This window comes from Cavia porcellus, unplaced genomic scaffold, assembly GCF_034190915.1.
Source record: "Cavia porcellus strain 051 isolate PalLab524CR breed Dunkin Hartley unplaced genomic scaffold, mCavPor4.1 scaffold_1, whole genome shotgun sequence".
Taxonomy (NCBI): domain Eukaryota; kingdom Metazoa; phylum Chordata; class Mammalia; order Rodentia; family Caviidae; genus Cavia; species Cavia porcellus.
In genome coordinates this window covers 108,487,803-108,515,054 of record NW_026947484.1, presented here as the reverse complement: position 1 = coordinate 108,515,054, position 27,252 = coordinate 108,487,803, and the positions used below count along the sequence as shown (strand labels likewise).

At 37.7% G+C, this 27,252-nt stretch overlaps 1 protein-coding gene across 6 annotated transcripts in view; it reads left to right on the top strand.

Annotated features, from left to right (window-relative positions):
* Positions 1–27,252, top strand: part of Pogz (pogo transposable element derived with ZNF domain) — a 58,151-nt gene that overhangs the window by 24,197 nt on the left and 6,702 nt on the right. For 3 of the 6 annotated variants that reach the window (XM_063253336.1, XM_063253324.1, XM_003479014.4), the window contains 9 exons: positions 8,176–8,351; positions 9,887–9,995; positions 11,535–11,825; positions 11,906–12,124; positions 15,110–15,216; positions 16,022–16,356; positions 16,694–16,848; positions 25,026–25,126; positions 25,694–25,840. In XM_063253336.1, the coding sequence (XP_063109406.1) occupies positions 8,176–8,351; positions 9,887–9,995; positions 11,535–11,825; positions 11,906–12,124; positions 15,110–15,216; positions 16,022–16,356; positions 16,694–16,848; positions 25,026–25,126; positions 25,694–25,840 (1,640 nt within the window). Of the gene's footprint in view, positions 1–4,347; positions 4,423–8,175; positions 8,352–9,886; positions 9,996–11,534; positions 11,826–11,905; positions 12,125–15,109; positions 15,217–16,021; positions 16,357–16,693; positions 16,849–25,025; positions 25,127–25,693; positions 25,841–27,252 lie in introns of all 6 variants that reach the window. The other 3 variants (XM_063253340.1, XM_063253334.1, XM_063253342.1) reach the window with 2 other exon arrangements.

Below are 27,252 nucleotides of genomic sequence, written 5' to 3'. Positions count from 1 at the left end.
TAATTAAAAAATTTTTTTGGGGGGGCTGGGAATTTAGCTCAGCAAGCAGGCAGTCGTGAATCCAATCCCCAGTACCAATAAAAAGGAAAAAGACAAAAAAAAAAAAATTTTTTTTTTTTTTTGAGATAAGATCTTGCAGTATAGTTCATTCTGGCCTCAAACTCTAAGTGATCCTCCTGACTTAGCCTCCCAAGTGCTGGGATTATAGGTGTATGCCATCTTGCCCAGCCATAGCAGACCTTTAAAGCTTTTTAATTTCTGTGGGTTTTCAGTTTTTGGATATTGAAAAGTATTACTATTTTACAGGTAATATTTAAACTTTTGGGAATATTGGATATTGAACCCAGGACCAGGACCTTCACAATGAGCTCTGTTTTTATTTGGAGACAGGATCTCACTAAGTTGCCCAGACAGCACTCAAATTTGCCATCCTCCTCCTGCCTTAGTGTCCCATGGTGCGAGACTTAACAGGTGGTCGCTACAGTACCTGGTGAAATCCTTCAGTTTTTTTTTTTAAACTTTTAACAGTGTGTATTCTTTTGTGGCCTTCTCTCCCTCCCCACCTTCTAATGCTGTGGACCAAAACCAGGGCCTCATGCATGCATGAAGCAAGCTCTTTAGTCCCATCCTGGGACCCTTGAATACATAAAGACAGAGGACCACTTAGTTTAATTCCTTTATTTTATTTTACTTTTGTCTTTTTTTCATTTTTATCGGTACCAGGGATCAAACTCACGACTGCCTGCTTGCAAGGCAGGCGCTTACGCCGCTGAGCTAAATCCCAGCCCCTTTAATTCCTTTATTGTACAAGTATGGAAACCGAGGCCTAAAAGTCTAAATTTTATATAAGGTCAATTATTGGTAACTAAACTGGACTGGAGTTATCTAGACTTCAAAACTCGTGATATTTCCATTGTATTACATTGCTCTCCTGTGTTTCTCTTAACTGATTAACAATTGAGATAGCCAGACATTTCTTTGATTCCAAGGTTCCAAGGCTAATATTAATACAACTGAGTATCTCGTTAACATGCTGAGATGATAGGTCTCCTTGAATGCACCTTGGATTTCTGAGCCTATTTACTAATGAAAAAAAGAAAATGAAAATATGTATATCTACACACACTTATACATAGAATTGATTTTATTCAGAAATGCCTAGGGTTTAGAATTGTTTATATTCATGAAGGAGAAAAAATGGGTATAGACTGGTTACTACAGTTAGATATGTTTTGTGTGTTTTCCAAAACATTTTTAGATACAAATAAGCATTAATTAAAAGTCAGTTTGTCTAGCTTTTGGTGGTGTGGGGTGATAAAATGCCTCCAGTTTTATAACTTTTTTGTTATACTGGGAATTGAGCCCAGGGAGCTCTGGGATGCATCCCTACTCTTATTTTATTTTTTATTTAGAGACCAGGTCTTGCGGAGTTGCCCAGGCTTGTCTCACATTTGTGATCTTTTTGTCTCAGCATCCTGGGTACTTGGGATCCCAGGCCTGTCCACCATGCCTAGAAAATTCTGGGACTATTTTCATCAGACCCTTTTGAAATGCTACCTGAAGTGTAAGGTTGAGACTTTAAAGTTTTTTTTTTTTTTTATTGGTACCGCCTGCTTGCAAGGCAGGTGCTTATGCCGTTGAGCTAAATCCCCAGCCCCAAGGTTGAGACTTTAGATTGCAGTGATTAAAATATTCTCTCTTACAACCCAGTTCTTCAAGCATTGAGTTTAATTATACTAGTACTGATTCATCGTCCGTGTATTACAATATTAACTTGGCATAAAAATTTTTAAGCAACTCAGTATTGTTTCACTTAGTGCTCTAGGGTTTTTTTTTTAGAAAGTTTTTTCTTCCTCCACTATTTTATACTCTTCTTTTTTTGGAGGGGGTACTGAAGATAAACCCAAAGATGTTCTACCATTAGCTATATCCCCAACCCCGTTTTTTATTTGAGACAAGATAAAGGGAGACTGAAACTTGGAATTCACCTGCTTAAATCTCCCTCAGTGCTGAGATTGCAGGCGCACCTCATCACGTCTGTCTAGTAATATTTCAAAAGGCTATATTTCTCTGTGCATTGATTTGGTTTTTATCATTTTATTTTCTTTGCCATCTCTGCATAAAAACATTTCCTTGACTCTTGTTCTTAAGGAAGATTCCAATTTCTCCAGTTTTATTAAGGTATAATTTGATAAATAAAAATCGTGTTATTTATAGTGTACAATGTAATATCTTGGTATACAATATTAAATGATTAAATAGAACTAATTTATCTGTCATTGTACATCTTTTTGTGGTGAGAACATTTAAGATTTACTGTCTTAGCAGTGTTCAAATATACAGTATATTATTATTAATGTGACCATGTTGTACCAACAGGAACTCTAGAACTTACTTACTTTACTAAAACTATGTACCCTTTTGTCCAACACTTTCCCATTGGCCCTTTCCCTGTAGCCTTTGTTAATCAGTAGTCCATTTTCTGTTTCTGTATTTTGGATTCCAGATACAAGTGTGATCATGCTGTGTTTGTTTAAAACCAGTTTATTCTACTTAGTAGGAACATTCTAAGAATTATTTTTCTTGAGTTTCTTAACTCTCCAGTCACTTCTTGTTTGAGGTCACATCAGGTTGACACACAACCTTTTTTCTCAACTAATATGCTTACTTTGTATGTATTATGCATAAGGAAATGTGAGGGTAGTCAGTCAGAGCTTGAAATATCAGTGGTAATTATTAAAGTACTAATTACATGATCTTCAAATCTGCAGAGATTTTAAATTACTTTAACATATCTTACATCCATATTGTGTGCACTTGTACATTAGACTTTGTGATAATATAATTAAAATAAAGTATGATTCTTGCATTAGAAAAGATTAAAATCTGTGTTGAATCTAGGCATTGCTATAGAGTGGTGAGTTATCTGTAGATAACTCCTTATTCAGACATCAAAACTTAAGAAACCTAAAAAGATCATGTAAAATTGACATTGGAGTAGATCGGAGTAGAAACCCTCTGCACAGATGGGAACTTGATGTGTGACAAAGGTAGTATAACAGGACATTGGAGGTAGAGGGACAAGGATGTTAATGGTAGTGGGACAGTTCCTTTTATGGTGAAAAAAACTTTCCTATTTCAGGCATACACAACAATCAATTTCAAATGGAATAAGGACTAAATAGAGAAAAGCAAAACTTTAAAATTTGTAGAAGAAAACGTGAGAAGATATTTATTCTCAGATGAGGGAAAGATTTCTTAAACCAGATAAAAAACAAAAGTAGAACAAAGGCTTTGAAAGTTAAGACTAAAAACTTGCAAAGGAACACAGGCAAAACTTTATGACAGTGAGTTAAGCAGTGGTTTCCTAAGTATATCACTAAAATATTAAAAAAGATAAACAGACTTATGAAAATTAAAACCTTTTAATGCTCCAAAAGAATATAGTTAAGGAAATGAAAACATAACCCTGACAGTGAGAGAAAAGACTTGCAAATTTGCATAGCCAAGAAGAGACATATGTCTAGCAAATAAGAACTATTACCTCACATGGTCCAATTTAAAAATTGGCAAAGGACCTGAATAGGCATTTTTCCCAAAAAGATATACCAGAGGGAATATAAAAATCAGAATGCCTTTATCATGGATAATATCATATGTTATAAAATGTGAAACTAAGAAATTTAAACTGTCCTAAATTGCTAGTAAAAATTTAAAATGTGGTGTGGCTGTTGTGGAAAACAGTCGGCAGTTTCCGAAAAAGGTAAACATAGAGCTTGTATGTGCCCAGTGTTTCTAGCTGTATACTCGTAAGAATTGAGAACATATGTTCATGCAAAATTTGTGCACAGCTGGGCATGATGGTACATATCTGTAATCCCAAGACTTGGGAGACTGAGGCAGGAGGATCATTGTGAGTTTAAGGCAAGCCTGGATTACATAGGGAGACTCTGTCTTTAAAAAGGAAAAAAAAAAAAAAAAGAGACAAAGAAAACAACTTGTGCACAGATATTCATACCAGTGTTGTTGATTATAGTTTATGGCCCCAAACTGGGTACAACCTGAGTGTCCATCACCTGATAAACAGGTAAAATGTAATATAGCCATACAATGGAATGTTAAGAGGCCATGAAAGGATGAACTACTGGTTTATGCTACAACAGGGAAGGGCCTTGAAAATGTTCTAAGTGAAAGGAACCAGACAAAAAAAGGTTATATACTGTATGATCCCTTTGTGTGCATGCTCATATATGATGTGCATACATGTGCTGTGGTGGGGTACTGGGAATTGGCTCCCAGGTGTTCTTCCCTGAGTCAAATCCCCAACCCTTTTTATTTTTGGATAAGGTCTTCCCAAGATGCCTTGCAAGACTTGACCTTGAGGTCCTTCTGTCTCAGCCTCCTGGAGTACTGAGATTAAAGGTATGTGTACTTACCCAGCTTGATTCCATCTATTAAATATTCAGAATGGAAGCTGGGCATGGTGGCACATACCCACACTGGGGAGGCTGATGCAGGAGGATCTCCCGTGAGTCAAAGACAGCCTGAGCAAGTTCCAGTATAACAAGACCCAGTCTCCAGAGGGTGGGGGGGGGGGGGAGATAAAAATGTTCAGAATAGGCAAATCTTAGAGTCAGAAAATAGTTTGGTGGTTGTCAGAACTTGAAGAAGAAAATGATGAGTAACTGTTAATGGATATGGGGTTTCTTTTCTTTTTTTTTTTATTGGTACTGGGGATCGAACTCATGACCATGCGCTTGCAAAGTAGGCACTTATGCCGTACGGGGGCCAGGGGTTTAGCTCAGTGGCGTAAGTGCCTGCTTGGCCAATGCAAAGTCCTGAGTTCGATCCTTGGCACGAAAGAAAGAAAGAAAGAAATGTTCTAAAATAAATGGGCTGATGGCTGTACAGGCCAGTGAATATACTACAATCTAATGAACTATACTGTTGAAAATGAGTTCCATTGTATCTCATTAAGCTGGGTATTGGGGACCAGCTGTGTGTGTGTGTAAGAAAGTTTCAGGATTACAACTTTCAAACTTAGTATTATTTATTTGTTTTTAAGGATCTGTACTCAGCATTTAGAAATTATGCTTGTAATTCTGATTGAATATGTTTACATGGGAAAGAAACTTGATGTAAAATATAGCTTAATTCTGAACCATAGGTGATATACTATAAATTTCTTACTGTACGACAGTGATTTTCAGCTTCTATTGCATTTAGCTCTTTCTCTGGGCTTTAAGGATATGCAAGTAAACATAACAAAATGAAGAAAAAAAGTTAGACTTCACTGTGGACCCCATGCTGGTCTCAGACTCATGGTGATTCTCCTGCTACAGCCTCCCAAGTGCTAGGATTACAGGTGTGTGCCACCATGCCTGGTTAAGTCTTTTTAAACCCCATAATTATTTGCTTTTTCATCCTCTGGAAGTAGAACTTTGTCATAAATTTGAATTGTCACAATGTGGTTTTTTTTTTTTTTTTTTGGTCTTTGTGAGACAGGGTCTCGCTAATGCAGTTCAGGCTGCCTTGAGCTCACTTTGTAGGCCATGATGGTCTCAAACTCACAGTGATCCTCTTGTCTTGGCCTGAATGCTGGAATTACAGGCGTGCACTACCACATCTGGCTGAATTGTCACAATTTCTTTGAGGAAAGGCTTAAGATTATAAAAATCATTAAAATTTCTTTTAAAATACTTGTAAATGCTTATTCAAAATAAATAAGTATAATTTATCAAGTGTGACCTGCCCCATGCTGGTTTTTGCTTTCCACTGAATTGTGGCTCAAATTTGGGCTTTAAAACTCATTTTTTAATTTGTACTATATTCTTTGGAAAGGTTTTTAACAATTACCAAAATTCAAGCATTGACATTGTGGTGGCTCACGCCTGTAATCCCAGCACGTGGGAGGCTGAGGTGGGAGGATCGTTGCGAGTTCGAGACCAGCCTGGGCTACAAAGTGAGCTCAAGGCCAGGCAGAACTGCAAGGCGAGACCTTGTCTCAAAAAGACAAAAAAACAAGCAAACAAACAAACATTGACATTGATGCAAGAGAGAACATTCACAGAAAATACCGGGTTAGCATTCTTTGCAATAGTAGAATATGCAGCTTTTATGGAAACTTAGCTTGTCTTTAGACATCTGCTAATTCTGGTCAGTTTCACATGAATGCAAAAGCGCTCTATTATTACTTTACTATATTTAACGGCAATATGGAGCCAGCAATTAAAATTTTTAAACTAAAGGTAAATAATATCTTGATAATTTATTTTCTTTTTGCTGTGACAGTTAATTAGAAAATGTATGCTTTTGTTAGTATTTTTCAACCATTAATTTCAAAAGTGTAAAAAGGAACCAAAAGGGAACCCATGAGATACTTAAAAGATATGTCCATCATTTGTACTTTGAGAACCTTTTTGCATAGCTAGATTGAAAAAAACTTAAAAAAAATTTTTTTTATTTTCAATATATCTTGACTTTTTATATATGTTTCTTTCAACTTCTCACACAGAGACAATATGATGTTTATATATGTCTCTTATTTATTTCACCAATCAGTACAGTCTCAAGTTGCATCCATTTACCTAAAAAAGTCTCCAGTTTATCCTTCTTTATGGCTGAGTTGTACTCTACTGCAAAAAAATACCACATCTTTTTTATCCATTTCTCACTTGATAGGCATTTAGGTTGTGAAACAAACTATATATAAAAACCATTACAATTTCAGTTCTAAATATTAGATGTAAAAAAAAAATATATATAGATAGATAGATAGAAAGATACAGGGAATCAAACTCACAACCTTGTGCTTGCCAGGCAAGTCTGACACTGTTGAACTAAATCCCCAGCCCCAGAATTATATTTTTTACAAATGTTAATGGTTACTTTTTCCTTATAGCAATGTATACTGAATTATTTACAGATGATATGACCTGGGACTTGTTTTAAAATAATACGTCACTTAGTAAGTGGATGGGAGGTATAGATGAAATTATATGTTTGAATTTTTCCATCATAAAATTTAAAAATTTTAAGTCAATATAGTCAGTAAATTGCCAGTGTCTGTCTGTACTGTCTGTACTAACTAGCGTAGATAGTAGAACCTAGTGAAATTTTTGGTTGTGTCTGTCAGTGACTACAATCACCAGGCTGCTGATGCAGTAACTTGTCTAGTTCACTACTGGCATCTGCTTTTTAGAGTGTGGGACAAGCCATTGTTGGCCCCTTAATTGCCACTTCCTTACCTAGTTTTTGGTCTAGCTGTGTAGCTAACTACTTTAATTCCATCTGTCAAGTGGAAAATATATTTCAGGGGGACCCATCCCATTCTGGCGATGAGGCAGAATTTTGCTTAAATCTTTGGCTTAGCTATATTGGCTCTTTAAATATTCTTTGTAAATCTGAAAATTTAGTATTAATGTCATGTTAACCAAATACAATAAAATACATAATTACTTTTTTCACAAATGAATTTTGTATTTCAGTGAGTCCAGTTTACTACTACTCATTTGTACTTATTAATACTCATGAATGAATCACTATGTTCTGAAATCATAACATTTTCCCTTGGTGTAGATGAGTTTTTGATTAAGTCACTGTTTATCAGTCCTGATGTAAAGAAAAACAAACAGGACAGCTGTCAGATGTCTTAGATTCGGCACACTAGTAAGAGATACCATTGTATATTTAGATTTAGTGTACTTGCTAAATTGATGTTTATTGATGAATAGTCCTCTCTTTTAAAGTTTTAAGAAGAATTAGTTAACAGCATATTACATTCTTTAAGAATAAGTTTTCTTAAAACATGGAAAGAGTTTTTTTTCCCTTGTTCTGCTGATTTGTTGTGGGGAGATCAGGTGATCCCTTAAATCATCAGTCAAGGTAATGGAAACATACATAGAAGTCTTACTACTTAATGTGTCCTTCATCCTAAAAGAGATATGGGTAAGATAATAGTTCTCTATTCCAACCCATCTGTTTTTCTATTAGTTGTAGATTGGGGTGAAGCTTAAGTTTTTGATGTTCAGTAACATTAAACCTGAGGTGAGTGGCAGACTTAGATATTTTGATATCTGAGGTAGCATTTCTTATTTAAGACCATGATTTTTCTTTGTAAAATTTAGGATTGACAGTGTTTCAAGCATTCCTTCTTCTTTTTCTTTTTTCCTTCAGCTGGCAATCCTTTGGTCCAGCAAGGTGGACAGCCACTCATTCTGACCCAGAATCCAGCGCCAGGTTTGGGCACAATGGTTACTCAACCAGTTTTGAGGCCTGTTCAGGTCATGCAGAATGCCAATCATGTGACCAGTTCCCCTGTGGCCTCACAGCCAATATTCATCACTACACAGGTGAGTAGGACTCTGAATCCTGAAACTGATAGGGAAAAACAGTGAAGATTGTACATTAGGATGTTTGGTTTAGTTAAAAATGATTCTGAGTCTTGCCTTTTGAACTGGGTTTCCCATTCACTGTTTTGTAATTTGATGCTGACCTTTGTGGAAAGCCTAGCATAGAATCAGGGCTGGGTGATTTTCTTGTCACACCCTTAAGAGATTTATGTTCTGTGCACAAGTTCCTGGAAAGCTGGGATTAGGAAGCCTTAACACTTAGCCCTCAAAGCTTTTTTTTTTTTCTGCATATGGGGTTAGTTGGAGATATGTATGTGAAATTAGTGATGTTTGAAAGAGAAGGAAGGCGATTATTTGATTTGTAATGTGGTGATTTGAAATTGAAAGCCTAATTCTAAATGTATACTCCAAAGGCAAATGCTTCTTTTTCTTTGCCTGTGGCTTCCTGAGTTACAGAATCTTTTCATAAATTTGCCAGAGATTTATGACCTTTAGAGTGGACTTTGGAAATAATTTCTTAGGATTTATACTTGATTTACTTCAGTTTTATGCTTGTAGCAATTTAGGCTCCAGTCTGTGGATGCGTATTATTTTTTTAAGCTGACAATTCAGAAGCAGACTTTCATTTTGACTTGTATATACTGAAGCTTGTTATCAGTTTTGATATTTTGTTGCTCAAAACTGTGCCAGAATGTCCTAATTTTTTCCTAAGTCATTTAAAAGTTCCTCCTCTAGTCCCCTTTTTGTCCTTTTGCGCTTGTTGCTTGCGGCTGCCATGAACTGCTGCCCCTCAGCCATGCCACCCTGCCTTGGAGCCTGCTGCATGTGGACTGAAACCTCCAAAACTTTCTTACCTTACTCTCAAAAAAGGATGTTATTTCTCACCTTAGTCACAGTTCCAAGGTAACAGAGAGACCAATGGAAATAAGTAGACAACACAACAGAGAAGGCACAGAGGCCATTTATTTGGAATTTACCATAGCAAGGCAGTAATTGTCATCATTTGCATTTAGCAGAGATTTCAGTGTAGGAAGGGTGGAGGCTTTGTAGTAGAAAAAGGGAGCATGGGCCAGGCATTTAGCTTAGTGGCATAAGCACTTACCTGGCAAGCATGGTCATGAGTCGGATCCTCGGTACCAGAAGAAGGATGAAGGTACCATTGGAGCTGCCCGAGCCAGTAAATTACCAAATGATGTGAATACAGTTACTTGTCAGCTGGAGTGATTGCTGAGGAAGTTCAGGGACATTTATTTCCAGGTTGAACATTTCTTTTTTTTCTTCATTACTGGATTAGAAAATGAAACAGCAGTCTATAGAATTGTAGACGGGGCCGGGAATTTAGCTCAGTGGCACCTGTGCCTGCCTGGCAAGCACAGTGTCATGAGTTTGATCCTGGTACCAAAAAAAAAAAAAGTTCCTATCTAAAGAAAAGAATTGTTAAACATGTGGAAAGTTTTTTGGATGGAGGTCATACTGCGGTCCATGTTAGCATTAGTTTGCCTCCATGTTAATGATTATTTTCCTTTTTAATACAGGGTTTTCCTGTAAGGAATGTTCGACCTGTACAAAATGCAATGAATCAGGTTGGAATTGTGCTGAATGTACAGCAAGGACAAACAGTTAGACCAATTACACTAGTCCCAGGTAAGGAGTAACATATATCCATTTGGAATAAACCAGCATCCAGAAGACTTGTTTTTATTGTTTCAGATGGTCTAGGTCAGTCATAGTGAACCTTTTAGTGGTAAGTGCCCAAACAGCAACCCAAAACCCCCACTGATTGCAAAGTCCTGACACTGAAATTAAACCTGAATAGTGAGGTTTTAGTTTAGAAAAGAACAACTCATACATTAACATTTATTGACTTAAAAGAAAAACAACATGCATGCTATAGGTTCACTACCACTGCTTTAGGTCATTTCAAAAGTGTACTTCAAAAAATATTAAAGTTTTAATGATTTAGCCCCAACTTAAAAACAAAGCAAAACTTTCTGACCTTTGCCAAAGTGGTGGCTTTATTTATTTTCTGTTAGCTTTTCATCAACCTTCAGAAGGGTTCATCTAGTTATTTTTTGTAACTGCCGTTTAGTTAGCTATTATATTTGTTATCCTGTAGGAATGGTATTAATGCAAACTTAAGTCTGTACTCCAGGTACTCACATGTTGTGATTCAGAACTTTTCTTTTAAGGTGCAAGCTTTAGGTATAAATTAAATAAACGATGTAGTCTTTGTAACCTTTGGAGGTCATATTACCAGTGACTAATACTTTTTCGAAGACTGGGCTGGAGATAGAATGTGCCTAGCATGGATGAAGTCCTGGCTCAGTTCCCAGTACCAGAAAATAGTACTATAATTTCCCCCAATTCTCTTCATTTCTTATGTGTTAAGTTTACTGTAACTCAGGCCAAAAACAAAAAACAAAAAACCCCCCAATATCTTAATTTAATAGTTTTTTTTCCTAAAATGTTTGGGGGTTTTTTTGTTCCAAGAGCCCACAGGAGTTTTGTTTTGTCCTGTTGTTGTTTCATTTTGTTATGTGTGATCAGTTTACTCTGTCACATTCTGGTATGATATTTTTTAGTTGAATTATCTATAGTTGTGCTAAATGTTTTCCTTTGGGACATCCTAGTAGATAGTCTTGTCTATTTTATAAAAAAGAGTAGAAGACTTTATTCTGAGAAAGAAGAATCCCTTTTATTCTGGACCAAGTCTGCTGCTTGGCCTGTATGTTTTTTTTTTTTTTTTTTTTTTTTTGGTACCAGGAATCAAACTCAAGACCTTGCACTTGCCAGGCAGGTAGGTGCTTGTGCCACTGAGTTATATCCCTGGCCCCTTGGCCTGTATACTGCCTTTTATTCTTTCTCTTCCACTACCAAAGTCAAACTACTGATTATATTCTTACAATATAAAAGGTAGTGTAGTAAGGTGTTTTGGAAAGTTTTGTTGGAAATCTTTTACAGTTTAATGCTTTTACTTTACTGATAATTTCTTTCTGTGAGTTTGGACATCTAAGAAACACTTAGATTTTTTTTTTTCTGTACCATTCTTGGTAAGCTCTGATGGTAATTGATCAGTTTGGGGAAGTAATCTTTTTCTGTTCTTATACTATATTTTAGTAAAGGCAAGTCAGTATATATATAGATGAGCTTATTGACCAGGACTTTCTCTTTATCTCTTAAAAGCCCCAGGTACCCAGTTCGTTAAGCCAACAGTTGGAGTCCCACAAGTGTTCTCTCAGATGACCCCAGTGAGACCAGGCTCCACAATGCCTGTGAGGCCTACCACCAACACCTTCACTACTGTCATCCCAGCTACTCTGACCATTCGAAGCACCGTCCCACAGTCCCAGTCTCAGCAGACCAAGTCCACTCCCAGCACTTCCACCACTCCCACTGCCACGCAGCCGACCTCATTGGGGCAGCTAGCTGTTCAGCCTCCAGGCCAGTCCAACCAAACCTCAAATCCCAAGTTAGGTGAGGCTTGGGAAAAGGAGATGGCAAGCCAGGATGGGATGGTGGTAGGAGAACGGATGATTATCATTTGGTCAACGTAGCTCCCTCTTTCCCCTCTCCACCTGCAGTGAGCATTGCCAGCTTTGTCACTGTGAAGCGACCTGGAGTTACAGGTGAAAATAACAATGAAGTGGCTAAATTGGTGAACACCCTTAACACCATCCCTTCCCTGGGCCAGAGTCCTGGGCCAATAGTGGTATCTAATAACAGCTCGGCCCATGGCGCTCAAAGAACCAGTGGACCTGAATCTTCATTGAAAGGTACAGTAATATAGAGAGACCTTGAGTAGCCAGTCATTCAAATATATTGATAGACTATTCGGTGGATCAAAGTTCTATATGGAGTTCTAAAATAGAGAAATAAAACAATACAGTTGCTATAATCTGTTCTTACACAAACTTTTGTAAAGGACACAGACTTGTGAAAAATGTGGCTGAATCAACTAAGAAATTCTATGTAGTCATGCTTTGAGGACAGTTTTGTAAAATGGTTTGATCAGAGATGAGTTTATGTGGTAATCAAAGGTGGATTCATGGAAGAAATAAATTTCTGAGCAGTTTTTAATTGGAATTTGGTAGAGAAGTTTTCACATGAAAGATATAAATAATGTAAAGGTTTTCTGATGATATCAGATGTGTTCAGGGGATACACCTGTAGACAGTGTGGGGGTTTTCAGAGATACAAAAGGGGGAAAAGTTGGCAAACTTTCTGTGTAGGGCCTAATATAAGTATTTTAGGTTCTGTGTAAAATGTGGTTTCTGTCATAGCTGCTCAGCTGTGCCATTGATAACATAAAATTTGAATTTTGTGTAATTTTCTTGTGGCAGAAGATTGTATTTTATTTTTATACCAGCCATTTAAAATGGTATTAAAGTTAGAACTAAACTTTTCAAATCTTATTTTAAAGAGAAAAAAATTTTTTTCAAAGCATAATAGCTAGGTGTAACAGTGATATATGCATTGTATATTATGTGTATGTATACATACATATATTGTTTCTTTTAGCTTCTCACACTAGTGATACAATATGATGTTTACACATGTGTGTTTGATTTATTTCACTTAGTGTGGTTTCAAGTTGCATCCATTTACCTATAAAAGGCTCCAGTTTATCCCTCTTTATGGCTGAGTAGTACTCTATTATATAAAAATATCACATCTGTTTTATCCATTCTTTAGCCAGTGGATATTTAGGTTGTTTTCAAGATCTGGCTATTAGAAATTGTGCTGCTATAAACATGGATGCACATATATTGCTGTGGAACTAAACTCATTACACCAAATACAAAAATTAACTCAAAAGCATTGAAAGACCTAAATATTTAAGCTAAAACTTTGAAGGTAGAAGAGAGCAGTAAGAGAAAAGCTTCGTGATACTTGATTTGTCAGTAATTTCTATAATACCAGAAGCATAAGTAAAGAAAGAAAAAATAGACAAGCTGAATTACATAAAAATTTTAAACTTTCACGCATAAGCCACACTGTGAAACACAAAAAGACAACTGCAACTGATAGGATGGGGGAAGAAATCTGCAAACTTCTATTATATATACCCATTGAGGGTTACTATCCAGAATACATAAAGGATAGCTCAATGACAAAAACTCAGGCAGTTAAAAAAAACCAGCAAAGGATTTTTTTTTTTTTTGTCTTTTTGAGACATGATCTCACTATGCAGTTCAGGCTGGGCTTGAGCTCACTTTGTAGCCCAGGCTGGTCTCGAACTCGCAACGATCCTTCTGCCTCAGCCTCCTGAGTGCTGGGATTACATGCATGAGCTACTACGCCCAGCTAAAAAACCAGCAAAGGATTTAAGTAGACTTTTCGTCAAAGAAAATTATAAAGTACATGATTAAGTGTGTCCAAAGTTGCTTAACATCATCAATTGTTAATCAGAATCACAAGGTACTGTCTCATACCCATTCAGGTTATGACTGTTTAAAAAAAATGAATTTAGCTGAGTAGTAGAACATTTGCCTTAGCAACTGTGAACCCCTGGATTTGATTCCCAGCACTAGAAAAGCAAAATAAAAACCAGAACAAACCAGTTGAGGTGGTGCATATCTGTAATGCCAGCACTTTGGGAGGCTGAGGCAGGAGGATTACAAATTTGAGTCCTGCCTGGAAATTTAGAGTTGTTGCAAAATAAAAAAGGCTGGGCGTGTAGCTCAGTGTGAAGGTCCTGGCTTTAGTTACCAGTACCTCCTCCCCACAAAATAAAAACAAAGAACAAAATAAATATTGGCAAAGTTCTGGACAAAGTAGAATTCTTGTGCATTATTGGCAGAATGTAAAATGATCCAGCTATTGTAGAAAACACTTATGGTAGTTCTGCAGAAAATTAAAAAGAGTTGCATATGCTTGAAGAATTCTTCTTCTGAGGGTATATCAAAACTAATGTTAGCAGTGTCTGGAATACTTTCACAACCCATATTCGTGGCATCATTACTAACAGTAGTTGAAAGGTGAGCACGACCTAAGTACCATCAAATGATGAATGAGTAAATAAAACATGGTATATTATTAGCTATAGAGGAAGTTCTGGAGCTGAGTGCAGTGGAACATGTCTGTAATTTCGGGTTTCTGAGAGACCTAAAGTTTCAGTTCAGCCTGGGCAACTGAGTGACACTCTTGTCTCAAAATTTTAAAAAGGGCCAGGAATACAATTCAGTGTAATGGCTCTGAGTTTAAATCACCAGTATTCTTTGCCCCCTTGGCCCCAGAAAAGGAAGTCCTGACACATGATACAACATGAAGACATCATGATAACTGAAATAAGCAAGTCACAAAGACAAGTAATGTTTGATTCCTTTCACATGAGGTACCTAGTGTAGTCATGAAGGCAGAAAGAATGGTTATTGGGCCAGGGAGAATGGGGAGTTTTTCATGGATTTTTTTAGTTCTACAAGTTAAAGAGTTTTAAATATTGTACAATAATGTAAATGTACTTGGTACTACTAAAGTGTGTACTTAAAAAATAGTTCACTGATAAATATTGTATATTATAATTTATAAAAAGAAAAATATGCCTAACCAAAAAAAGATATAAAAGTCATTCTTTGCTCAGGGACCTAGCAGAAACTGGCAGTTGGGTTGGATTTGGTGTCTGGGCTATGGTTTGCTAACTTTGGTTGAGTTAGAACAGTAAAATGAATGTGCCTCAAACACAGTGATCTTTTGTGTGTGTTTGTACACTTCTCAGGTTATCTTGTATTAATCCTCGCAATTCTTTTCACTTCTTGCAGTGACCTCTTCTCTCCCAGTGTTTGATCTCCAGGATGGTGGACGGAAAATATGTCCACGGTGTAATGCCCAATTCCGTGTTACTGAAGCTTTGAGAGGGCACATGTGTGTAAGTGACAGTGTTTGTGATAGGGATCCAGCTTAAATGGCTACTGCTGAATACCTCCTTTAATATTGAGAGCCTGCGAAGCAGGGGCTGTGAACTAATGGAGAAGGTTTTTAAAGAGTTTCTTTTAGTCTGTTAGAAGAGCTATGTACTTTGGAATGTGATAGGATAGATACATTTAAAAGATCTTCAGATACCTCAGAACATATGAAACCTTACTTCTTTAGCATGGTAGATTTGAAAACTCCACAGAGCAGGCTTACTAAGTAAGGGTCAAACCACACTGCCCTCTGTTAAGTTTCTGTGACTTGTGTCATTGAGTGAATTGATGAGTTTTTACATGGTCCCCATTTTCAAGCCTTTTCATTTTTGGGTATTGGTCCAGAAGCAGAACTTGGAACTTTTATCTGCCAGCGAACTCAGAGCAAGTGAATGAATGGTTAAGGGGGAATCTAAGGCAGGAGAAGCATAAAGTAAAGTGTTAAGAGGTTATATGGCTGTGGACATACACTAGTAGAAGAGTGAAACCCATAGAAAACTTAAGGATGAAAGCAGGCTAAGAATACCTTACCACTTGAGCTGGGCATATAGCATGTACCTATAGTTCCACCTGCTTGGCAGGCTGGGATTGGGGAATTGCTTGAGTCCAGGAGGCTCCCCTGGACAGTACAGCAGAAACCTCATCTCTAACACAAAAGGAGTATTTTACCACTTAAAGTAGCAAACGTCTTACCAGGGAATGTCAGTGAAGTTATTGTATGGTAGTCCTCAGAATGACCAGAATGATCATGTATTTTTTTCTGTGTAGTACTGTTGCCCAGAAATGGTTGAATACCAGAAGAAAGGCAAGTCCCTGGATTCAGAACCCGGTGTCCCATCAGCAGCAAAGCCCTCATCCCCTGAGAAAACAGCTCCTGTTACTTCCACACCTTCCACGCCTATTCCTGCTCTCTCACCGCCGACCAAAGTACCAGAGCCAAATGAGAATGTGGGTGATGCAGTCCAGACCAAGCTCATCATGCTGGTAGATGACTTCTATTATGGACGAGATAGTGGCAAAGCATCACAGCTCACAAACTTTCCTAAGGTTGCCACATCTTTTCGATGCCCACATTGTACCAAAAGGCTAAAAAATAACATTCGGTAAGTGCTGAAGAGCATTAGAGGTTATCCTGCATGAAAGTAATCTTATATTTTCTTACATATTTGAGTTTTGCTTTAGAGAAAGCTCCTAACTAGGGTACAGTCTCACTTGGGCTTATTAAATCAATAAGGTGTATTGTGGAAGGCAGGTATTGTGGTAACAAAAGATGGCGTTGGGTAGAGTAAGGGAGATGAATGCATCTTCTACCCCAGAGTTCTTAGTTTCAAGGACCCATCCAGAGGGGAGGAGAGCAGATAATGTTTATGATTCTACGATTGTATTTTTCAAAGATTACTGATTACACTTTTTATACTTTCTCTTTGTGCTGTGCTACAGATTCATGAACCACATGAAACACCATGTAGAACTTGATCAGCAGAATGGTGAGGTGGATGGTCATACTATCTGCCAACACTGTTACCGCCAGTTTTCCACTCCCTTCCAGCTCCAGTGCCACTTGGAAAATGTTCATAGTCCCTATGAATCTACTAGTAAGTTTAAAAACTTACATGCTAGGGAGATGGACCCTTTTCTCCCTGAATGGCAGCAGAGGGAAGCATATTTATGTGCGCATGGATAACAGTATAGAGAAGTACTTCTGCATATTTGTAGCCATCCTCTTATTTTACTTACCTTATTTTCTTATAAGCCTGATTTAAGTATTTTGCCACTGAAGGCAGTATTTTCGATGAAATACATGGTGAGTACATCTTACAGAAGAGTAAACGCAAGACTAAACACAGGCGCAGAGTAATTCATCTACTTAAAACTATTATATGCCTCTAGTAAGCTGACATTGTGAAGATTTGAGCTCTCTTTAAAGTATTTCTAATGTCCTTTAAGGGGTTTCTAATTTTGGTGAAAACAAAAATTAAGTATGTTTGTTGGTAACAAGATAATATATTATAAACAGTGTCACACAGTGGCACGCACCTGTAATCCCAGCCCTTGGAAGGCTGTAGTAGGTGGACCACTGCAGGCCTGCACTATAAAGTGAGACCCTGTCTCACCCAACAGAAAAAAGAACATACACTTGTGTGATACTGGGAACAGATGAGATAATTCAGAGAAGGAAAGAGATCTGTAGCCAGGTTTCAAAATGAGGTTAAACTTTTAGGGTCTTCAAACACAAGGATTTAGAGGATAGTAACTAGGAGGAAAAGCTTTTAGGTGATTGGAAACAGCATTATCAAAAGCATAAAGACAGAAATAGTGTATTATCTGGATGCATTTGCTCAAATTAAAAACTTTGACTCAGCATGAATTAATGATATCTATTAGATCATTTAACTACAGATTTGGAGGTGGAGCAGACTCTAAGCCGAGAAGTTGACTGTCTTGCTGTTTCTCAGCAGTTCCCTTAACTGTAGGTTATCGATAGGGTGGCTGTGTTAGTATCAGACGCTATGTCCAGATGCAAGATTACCTGGAGTCCAGACAAAGAAGAGATCACTGCCAGTTAGAGGATGCACTCCTATAATACACACATGCCTCTTAACCCAACTACTTGAGAGGCTGAGGCAGGAGGATCATACTTTCTTTCTTTTTTTTTTTTTTTTTTAATTTTATTTGAGGAGAAAAGAAAAAAAAAAAAACAGTGAAAGGGTACAAGTTATACAGATTTACAGAAGAAAAAAATGAACAGTAGGAAATCACTAGTTAATGGATTACATATTGCCATCTTAGAAATAATTGTTCAAGTCACAAGATTAAAGCTTGTAGAGTGGACATTCCAACAATGATACTGCAAACAGTTCTGTTCAATGATCCAATAAAACTCTGTGATATCATTTTCTATCTTATACACCTAAATATACATGCAGTTATATAGTTTAGAGCATTTTCTTTTCCTCTCTTTTGTACAATGACTATTACACATTTTGGGTTTCATTGCTCCCACGGTTCTTACTGCTTTTTTGGAAGAGAGTAAAACCAAATGTGACATAACAGAATCGGTCAAGTCAAAAGGGTGGACATAATAATATAAAAACATAATACAAGGTGATCAACAATGGTTACCATAATGCCTCCCGCTATCTCTAATAGAATTGCCTATATCATTAGTTATAATACAATTGAACAAAACAGTAAAGAACAAAACCGACAAAACCAAAACATTGGAGACATTGTAGGTCTTCAAAAGTAGATAAAAGTCAACGAGAATGGGCGTTACAATGAATCTCATTATCTTCACAGCTGATGCCTAAACTTTCGAACCTGATACTATCCAGCAAAACAGAATAGGGGAACATCAGTCAAAAACAAGATGGTGAGAGTAATACAGGGCTTCAAATCGAGATAATAGAAAGTCAAAGTGGGTTACTATATTATATCCTGCTATTTTTTTCCCTTTAATTAAATGGATAAAAATAAAAAAGTAAATAATGGAGTGGAGATTGAGAAAAAAGAGGGCATAACAGCGAAACAGCGCAGATCAAAACATAACCATTTAAACATAACCATTTAAGCAGAATAGTGTTTCACCACCAGATAATTCCAACCCAAAAGTAGTTACCATATTGACTCTTTCCTTGAAGTCCTTGAGTACAACTTCGTATACTGTAGCATTGAGTATATCAAAACAATGTAAAACCATTTAAGAGAATGACAGCATTACAGAGTATTTAGAATCGACTAACAGAAAGTGAACAATGGTTTCTGTATAATCTCCTTGTCTTTAAAAGGTTTTTGCTTACACTATCGTACATAATAAAATCCAATAAGATACAACCTGTTTAGACCATTGGAGACAGAAGAACAAAAGCTAGATGAGACTTCAAAACAAGATGATACTAAATCAGTATTACCTATTAAGATGTCATTTTCTCCAAAATAGCTGTTCCTATCATCCAATCTTCTCTGTCTCATTTCTGTTGAGCTCTTTTTCTGTCAGTAGCTGTCAGTTTGTCTTCTTCATTTTGTTCTCTGCTCCATTCGTTGTGGCCTCCCCGCCACTATTTCTGGGTTCTTTGTATTTTTCTTTTTTTAGAATATCCTGCAATACTCTCTGTAGAGTTGAATTGGTGGTTGCAAATTCCCCCAGTTCCTCTTTATCCTGGAAGCACCTTGTTTTTCCGTCAATTTCCAGGGACAGTTGTGCAGGATATCTCAATCTTGGCTGGAGATTATTATCTTTCAAAGCTTGAATTATTTCCCCCCACGCTCTTCGTGATTTGATGGTTTGTGCAGAGAAATCTGCTTTAATTCTGATGGGTGTTCCCTTGTAAGTGGTCTGTTTCTTGTCTCTGACAGCTTTTAATATTCTGTTCTTGTATTGAATTTCTGGAATTTTTATTATTATATGCCTGGGTGTTTCTCTGTTAGGGTTGTAGGTGGCTGGGGTCCTGTATGCCTCATACATCTGAGTATCTTTACCTTTTGCTAAATTAGGAAAATTCTCCTGGATTATTTCTGTGAGTAGCTTTTGTAGTTCACTTGTTTGTGTCCCTACTTCTTCTTTTATGTTCTTAATCCTTAAGTTATGGCTCCTCTTATCATCTTCTTGTCTTTGTATTATTGCTGTTTGTTTCTTTGTTATTTTTAAGAAGTTTTTCATTTCATTCTCCCATATTACAAGTCTGCCCTCCAGTTCAGATAGTCTGTCCTTAGTTTCTTTCAAGCTGTTATGCCAGTCTTGGATAGACTTCTTAATTTCTTGATAGTCCCTTTGAACCTGCTTCATGTACTCTATGCTTTCTCTGTTTTCTCCATCAAACAATTCTCCCCTCTTTTTCTGTTCTTCCATTCCACCATCTGTTTTTTCCTGGGTGGTGCTTAGCATTTCTCTAACTATTCTGCATACTTCTAGCTTCAGGTCGTTGATAACTTCATTCCTGAATTGGTCTATGAGGCTCTCTATATGGCGCTTAATGTCTATTGGTGCAGTGTCCGTTATTGCCTGTTTCTCAGAATTGGGGGCCGAGGAGCCTTTCTTGTTGCTGCCTTTTCCCATATTCTCTGTTCCTTATAAAATGCAAGCTTACATAGGAGGCCCAGCTTCCCTGCCTGTCAGCCACAGCCTGATCGAATTGCGCTGGCTAGGTGTTCCCGCCCACCGCTGCGCACCAGGGAGTTACGGACAAGGCAGCCTACGCGGGAGTCGCCCCTCTGGGCCACCGTCAGGCTCTGGGATCTGGGTTGGGTTAGCCTACCAAGTCCGCCAGCAGCGTCACGCAGGCCAGGCACTTTTCACCAATCCCGTCCGAGAGGGGAATGTGTGGCTGGAGTCGCCACTGCGCCCTGCTCCCGCAGGACTGCCCAAGCCCAGAAAGTCCTCCGCTGGAGTCAAACTGTGGTAGAGTGTCAGTTTCTCTCACTCACCTCACCACAAGTCAGTGCACGCCTCCCTGTCCGTCCTGTTTTCGACTCCGTTTGCAGACTTCCGTTCACAGAGCTTCTGAGCGTCTCTCTCCTTGCCAAGCCGATGTAGAGGCAGCCAGCCGCGGAGCGGCGGGAAACCCAAATCACGGCTTCTAATGGCGTGGGGTCCAGCCTCCACACTGAGTCTTTTCTGTTCCTATTTTAGCGCCAGGACTGCATTCCATGTTGGTTTCTCTCAGCCCAGTTCGTTCCTGAGTCAGTAGAACATATCTCTACTGGCTTATGTCTCCTTAGTCCGCACCATTCCTGACTTCTGAGCCGAGCCTTTCAGAGAGCCTCCGGTAGTTGCTGTAATCTGTCCGCCATGTTCTCCCGGAAGTCGAGGATCATACTTTCAAACCCAGCAATTTAGTGAGAGCCTGACTCAAAAATTAGGTCATTGCTCATCCTGAGGCATTGACCTCTCAGCCCCATATCGTACATTACTTAAAAAAAAAAATTAAAAAGACAGGCTGTAGCTTAGTACAAAGGACTGGATTCAGGTCAATCCCTGAGTTGCATGTGTAACAAAGAAAAGGAGAGATAGTATTTCTTATGAGTAAAGATTTATTCTTACTTTTTAATGTTTTTTGGAGACAGGGCGTCGTCTTGTAGTTCAGGCTGTGTTGCACTCCTGGTGATCCTTGCCTCACCCTTCCAAGTATTGGGATTATGTGGCACCATGCCTGGCTTCTTGGATTTTGTTTGTTTTTTGGAGACAGGCTCTGGCTATGTAGTTCAAGCTGGTCTTAAACTCGGCGCAGCAATCCTCCTGCCTCAGCCTCCTAAGAACTGTGATTACAGGCATCACCACCATGCCTGGTGGTTGATTTAATTTTTAACTCTTTCCTTTGCACCCATAGCAGATCCTTCTTGAAAATAGCTTATTTTTTAGTGCTAATATTTTGGAAATCTCATTGCTTTGTTTTTCATTTTAGGTAAAATTATTATCCTTTTTATTTTTGGAGGTATTTTTAATTAAATTGCAGACATCATGACCTTTTACCCTTAAATGTATCTCTGAAGAAGGGATATTTTTTCTGTCCATAACCACAGTACCTTTGTCATAATCTGACAGAATTAATCAGAAATTCTTACAACATTTGATATCTAGTCCATTTTCAAGTTTTCCCCACCATTCAGTAGTTTATCATGTTTAGTTATAATAGTGTAATCTTAATAGTCTTATGTTTTTCTTCACACTCATTTAAGGGTAGTCTATTTGAAAGTTTCTGTGGCTCTTGGATCCTATCACAGTTTGCTTAGTGCTATTTCGTAGTCTTTGGGGGCTTTTTTGTTTTGTTTTTGTAGTACTGGGTATCTAATATAGGGCCTTGTGCATGCTAGACAATGCAGTCTGATTACTCACAATCCACACCACAGTGTTGTAATTTATATCTAATAAAGAGATCCTTACCTGCGTGTTTGTTGGGGATGCTGTGAATCCCTTGAAACTATATGCATACTTTGTGCCTATGTACATTTTTTAGTAGAGAGGTTGCTTAGATTTCATTAGACTTAGAAGGGTTCAAAACTCAAAAATGGTTAAAACCTTTGATTCTTACTCCAATTTTCCTTAAGCTGTAGTGTTTTTTAAATATTCTGACATTGTTCTTGGTATTACTCCTGCCACCTCCTCAGCATCCATTAAAGGTAACTTAGGTTAGGCTTCTGATCATTAGAATGTGACGTTAAAAAAATCTTTTGTTGGTAGAAGGAGAAAGAGCAGTAGACTGAAGAAGAGGAAAGACTGAGGGAGGTATGCTTTGGGTTCAAAAGTCAGCAGCAAGGAGCCTGTGAGATAAACAAGAGGGAAAATTGATTAGCAAAGTCTCAGGGTCCCTGGAATGGAGGGGGATGGGTAAGCTTTAGAAAGACATAAGGGACCTGTTCTTTTATACTTCAGAAGGTGGAAGAAGAAGCTGTAGTACTTTGTGTCTGTTTTCTCAACGTGGGAGATGGTGGGTGTCAAGGAGGTGGGGTAATAGTGTTGGAAGGGACAGTGTGAGTACTGTGTAGTAGCTGCTGAGACAGCTCACGCTTTCTGTTTCAAATAGGACTCTGAGCTCAGACCTTCCTTACGTACGGCAGGAGATGTCACTGAGCCCTGCCTCTTAGATCTTCTCACACCAGCTCCTTCCCTTGCAAAACTGATGTGTCAGAGGACACTAGAGAACTGTGAAACTTCTTAATGTCTTGCATTCTCTTCTCATGAATCATCTTGGTATTAGATAATGTGCATAAGGCTTAGTATGCTATATGTGCTATAGAAATTGCAGTAATGCTGCTTTTATTACTGCTGTTGTGTGACAGCTATGACAGTAAAGCTGATCTGTAGATTGTGGAAAAGCCTTTGAAATAGAATGAGATGTGCCAGGGGAAATGGAATCACAAAGCCTGAACAGAAAGCATCAGTGCTTAAAGATATTTTACAAAAAAGAAAAAAAGATGAGTAAACTGAGAAGTTGGAGTTCCCTAATGTATCCAAACTGAGAAGCTTACATTTCCAATTGGGATGTATAGTTCAGTGTCAGAGTACTTGCCTACCATGTGTGAGGCTCTGGGTTCAATTCTCATTACCACAATCAAAACAAAAGAACAGATTGAGAGGTAGGAGGAAAAGAAGAAAGTATACTTCTAGCTAACTTTCCCAAATATGTCCTGAACGTTCATATTTAACATACCTTTCTTTCTTTCTTCTCTTGGCTCCTCTTCTTGCAAATTCTAGTCTTAAAGCTTTTCCTCATTTTTCAAGGGAGAATTTCTTTACAAAAACTGAAAAGCAGAAGTAAGAAGAATAAAAATAAATAATACTCTTTTTAGAGGCTATACTATATAATTCAAAATAGGAAACTTTTTACCAAAAATTTGCAGTTGCATCCTCAGAAATGATCTTTAATGTGTTAAACAGGGAAAGAAACCTGACTCTTTGAACAAGGGAAGAACATTTGTTTATAATTTTCAGTCTTTAGAGCACAAATGCTTGTTAACTCATACTTAGTAGTTGTTTAATTATTCATAGGAGATAATCATTGTCCTCAAACAGAGAAATGAAGTCATATAGACTTTAAAAAAGAACTAATTTGCCAGATGTGGTGGCACAGGCCTGTAATCCCAACACTTGGGAGGCTGAGGCAAGAGTATTGCCGTGGGTTTGAGGTCAGCCTGGGCTACAAAGTGAGTTCAAGGCCAGCCTGAACTGTGTAGTGAGACTCTTGTTTCAAAACACCAAAAAAATAAAATGAAATTAATTTGGCAATAGGCATCTATAATCTCAGCACTTACAAGTCTGAGTCAGGAAGATCTTAAGTTCAAGCCAGCCTGGGTTACATAGTGAATTTCAAGCCACTAAACTAAATAGCAACACCTTGTGTCCAAAAACAAAAACATTTGGCAGTAGCACATAAGGAATGAATACTGCATAAATTTATTGGGGAACCAGGAGTTATCAGAAGCCCACTGATGAGCACTGGCAAGTCAGATGAGCTAGCACATTTTTGCCAATAAAACCACAAGTGATAATTCCCAGTATGGAATCTGAGATGGTGCCTAACTCTTGAGTTAGAAAGATGTGAAGTGAGAGAAGAAAATGGTGAGTAGGATACTGAATTAAGGTAAAGATAGAACATCCAATTTAAAATGTAACTAAGTTCAAAAAAGAAAATGATGGCACATGCCTGTAATCCCAGCTGGCTGAGGCAAGAGGATGGCAAATGCAAGCTCAGGTTGGGCAGTTTAGCAATTTAGTGTGATCCTATCTCAAATGAAAAGAAAAGTGATGGGATATAGCTCACTCTGTAGTCAACCCTCAGAACTGCAAATAAGAAAAGTTTAAAATCACTAATGGAGCTTTGGTAAAAATAGTTCTAGGGAGAGATGTAGGTTAGTTATCAGCAACACAAATATTAAAGCAGAATCTTTTTTTTTTTTTTTTTTTTTTTAGCCAGTCAAATTTAGCAGTGGGGGGGAGTGGTGCATCAAATTTAGTGATACTAATGTTAATAAGTTCTGATAACCCATTGCCATTGGACCAGCCAAAGCAGAATCATTTTAAAGAAAGAAGGAAACTTGTACTGAGTATTGAAAATGAAGAAATAAAGGTGAGAAAAAAGATTCTCAGGACTTCCTTTTTTTGTTCTGTCTTTGAGACAGGGTCTCGCCATGCATTTCAGGCTGGCCTTGAATCACAGCCATCCCCCTTCTTTAGCCTCCTGTGTGCTGGGATTATAGGCTTGCACCACCACACCTGGCTTCTGGGGGATTTTGATCTTGTTTTCAGGTGGTTTTATTGATTATTATTTTCTTACAGCCAAGTGCAAGATCTGTGAGTGGGCATTTGAAAGTGAGCCACTATTTCTCCAGCATATGAAGGACACTCATAAGCCAGGAGAGATGCCTTATGTTTGTCAGGTATTGCCTTTTTCTCCAGGAAGTTTTAGCCATTTTACTTTCAGGCTGAATATAAAGAATCCATTAATGAGTATTTAGGTACCTACTATACATACTCAGTTTGGCAATTCTGAAGAGATAATAGAAGAAATAAAAAATTTCAATCCTTAGGATTTTCCATGCAGGAGAAAAACCTTGAAAAGAGCATAACCACAAGGTAATATTTTACTTTGGCGGGAAGTTGTGCATGCTGTAAGAGAATGTCTCTTGGACTTGCTCTTTGGAGGCAGACAAAGTTGTATTCCTTAGTCATAGAATAATATTGGTCTCAGACTCACCTGTTCTTTATTTTGTATCTTAAGTCACAGCTAAATTTATCATAAGCATAGATGTATTTGAAAGATGGAAACTAATTTTTTGAACGTTTTTAACTTTTACCTTTTAACCTTTTAAACCTTTTCTCTAAAAAAAAATCATTAATTTCTATACACTTAGGAATTGTTTTTCATGTTTAAGAATATTTTTGCTGCTTCTTTCTTAAACCTTCAGTCATTTAACTCTTATCCTTTTCCCCCTTATGTGACTCAGGTGTGTCAGTATCGCTCGTCGCTATACTCTGAGGTAGATGTCCATTTTCGGATGGTCCATGAGGATACTCGACATCTGCTCTGTCCTTATTGCCTGAAGGTCTTCAAAAATGGCAATGCATTCCAGCAGCACTATATGAGGCACCAGGTACGAGGCACCATGCAATTCCTGTATTCTCGTTTGTTTTAATCAACAGATGTTGGGTCCAGGGCTTAGCTACGCAAATAATTTTGGAAGAGGAAACCATGCATATGTTTGCCTAATTACATGCCATGCAGTAAGATAGAGATTTAGTGATAAACAGTAAAAGCATGAAGAATATTGTGTTAGGGTGAAGTATAAGGTATAGAAAAAGCGTACACTTACTCTGTAAGCCTGGTGGGGCTTCCAGAAGTAACATTTAATACTTAGAGGATAAAAAGAAATGAGTCAGATAAAATGGAACAGAAGAACAGTGTGCCCAGGTCATAGAACGAGATTGTGAAGGATCAAAAACCAGAGATACTTAGTGTAAATCCTAGGTATAAGGTAAAGATTGGGAGTTAGGACAGATCACGGGAGATCTGAATACAATAAAAAAGTCACTGGGAAGCTACAAATAGGCTGTCAGCCCTGGAGTGATATGTTTAGATTTGGTTTATTTACAGCTTTACAGTGACTCATCTGAGGAGAAAGGACTAGAGAATATGATCAGAATTTAGGGAGACTAACCAAAAGACTTTTTCTATAGCTTAGGAGACAGGTGATAGTAGATATACTATCTTTTGAGATAAAGGAAAAGAGGCAGAGTTGAAAGATACTGAGAATAAATGTTACACTGATGATTTCAAGCTGGATTAGGTAGAAGTAGCCAGGGAATAGTTAAGAATAATTGCTAAGGTTCTCTCTTTCGATGAATTACTGGAACTATTTTAGCTGAGGTACAAAGCCTGGAGAAATGTATTTGGTGGAAGAGGATTGTGATTTAGATACTCTGAGTTAGCAAAGTGTCTGTGAACATCACTTATAGCTGTTGAGTAAAATAGGTCAAAAGCCTAGAAGGAAAGTCTTGAGTTGAGAGTAAGACCAAGGCTTAGGATCCTTGAAGTCCCCATCCATAAAACCAGACCATAGTCTTAGAAAACTAGGAGAGGTTTAGAGGTAAGGAACTGAGATGAAAGTATTTTGAAGAAAAGACCATAATTAAATGTCATATGTTACAGGAAGGTGTCAAAGTAGAAACAGATGGAGCTTTAATTTAGCAATATTGACAAGTACCATTTTACTGGTTTGGCAGAACAAAAATCAAATTTTAATAAGATGAGAAGGAAGGAAACAGAAAACATTTCTATGAAAACTTTTTGTTTTTAAATGAAGGGTAGGTCCAGAGGTAGGAAGTAATAGGTGAACTTTGTGGGGGTTGTTTGGTTGTATTTTGTTTGTAAGATGGAATAGATTTGACCTTGTTACAAAATTCTAGAAAGGCACTACTACAGAAGAGTGAGGCTATTTAAGAGAAAATAGAAAATGGAGAACTAGTTGGGTGTGTGTGTCTTGGAGTTCCTTCATACACATGTAAG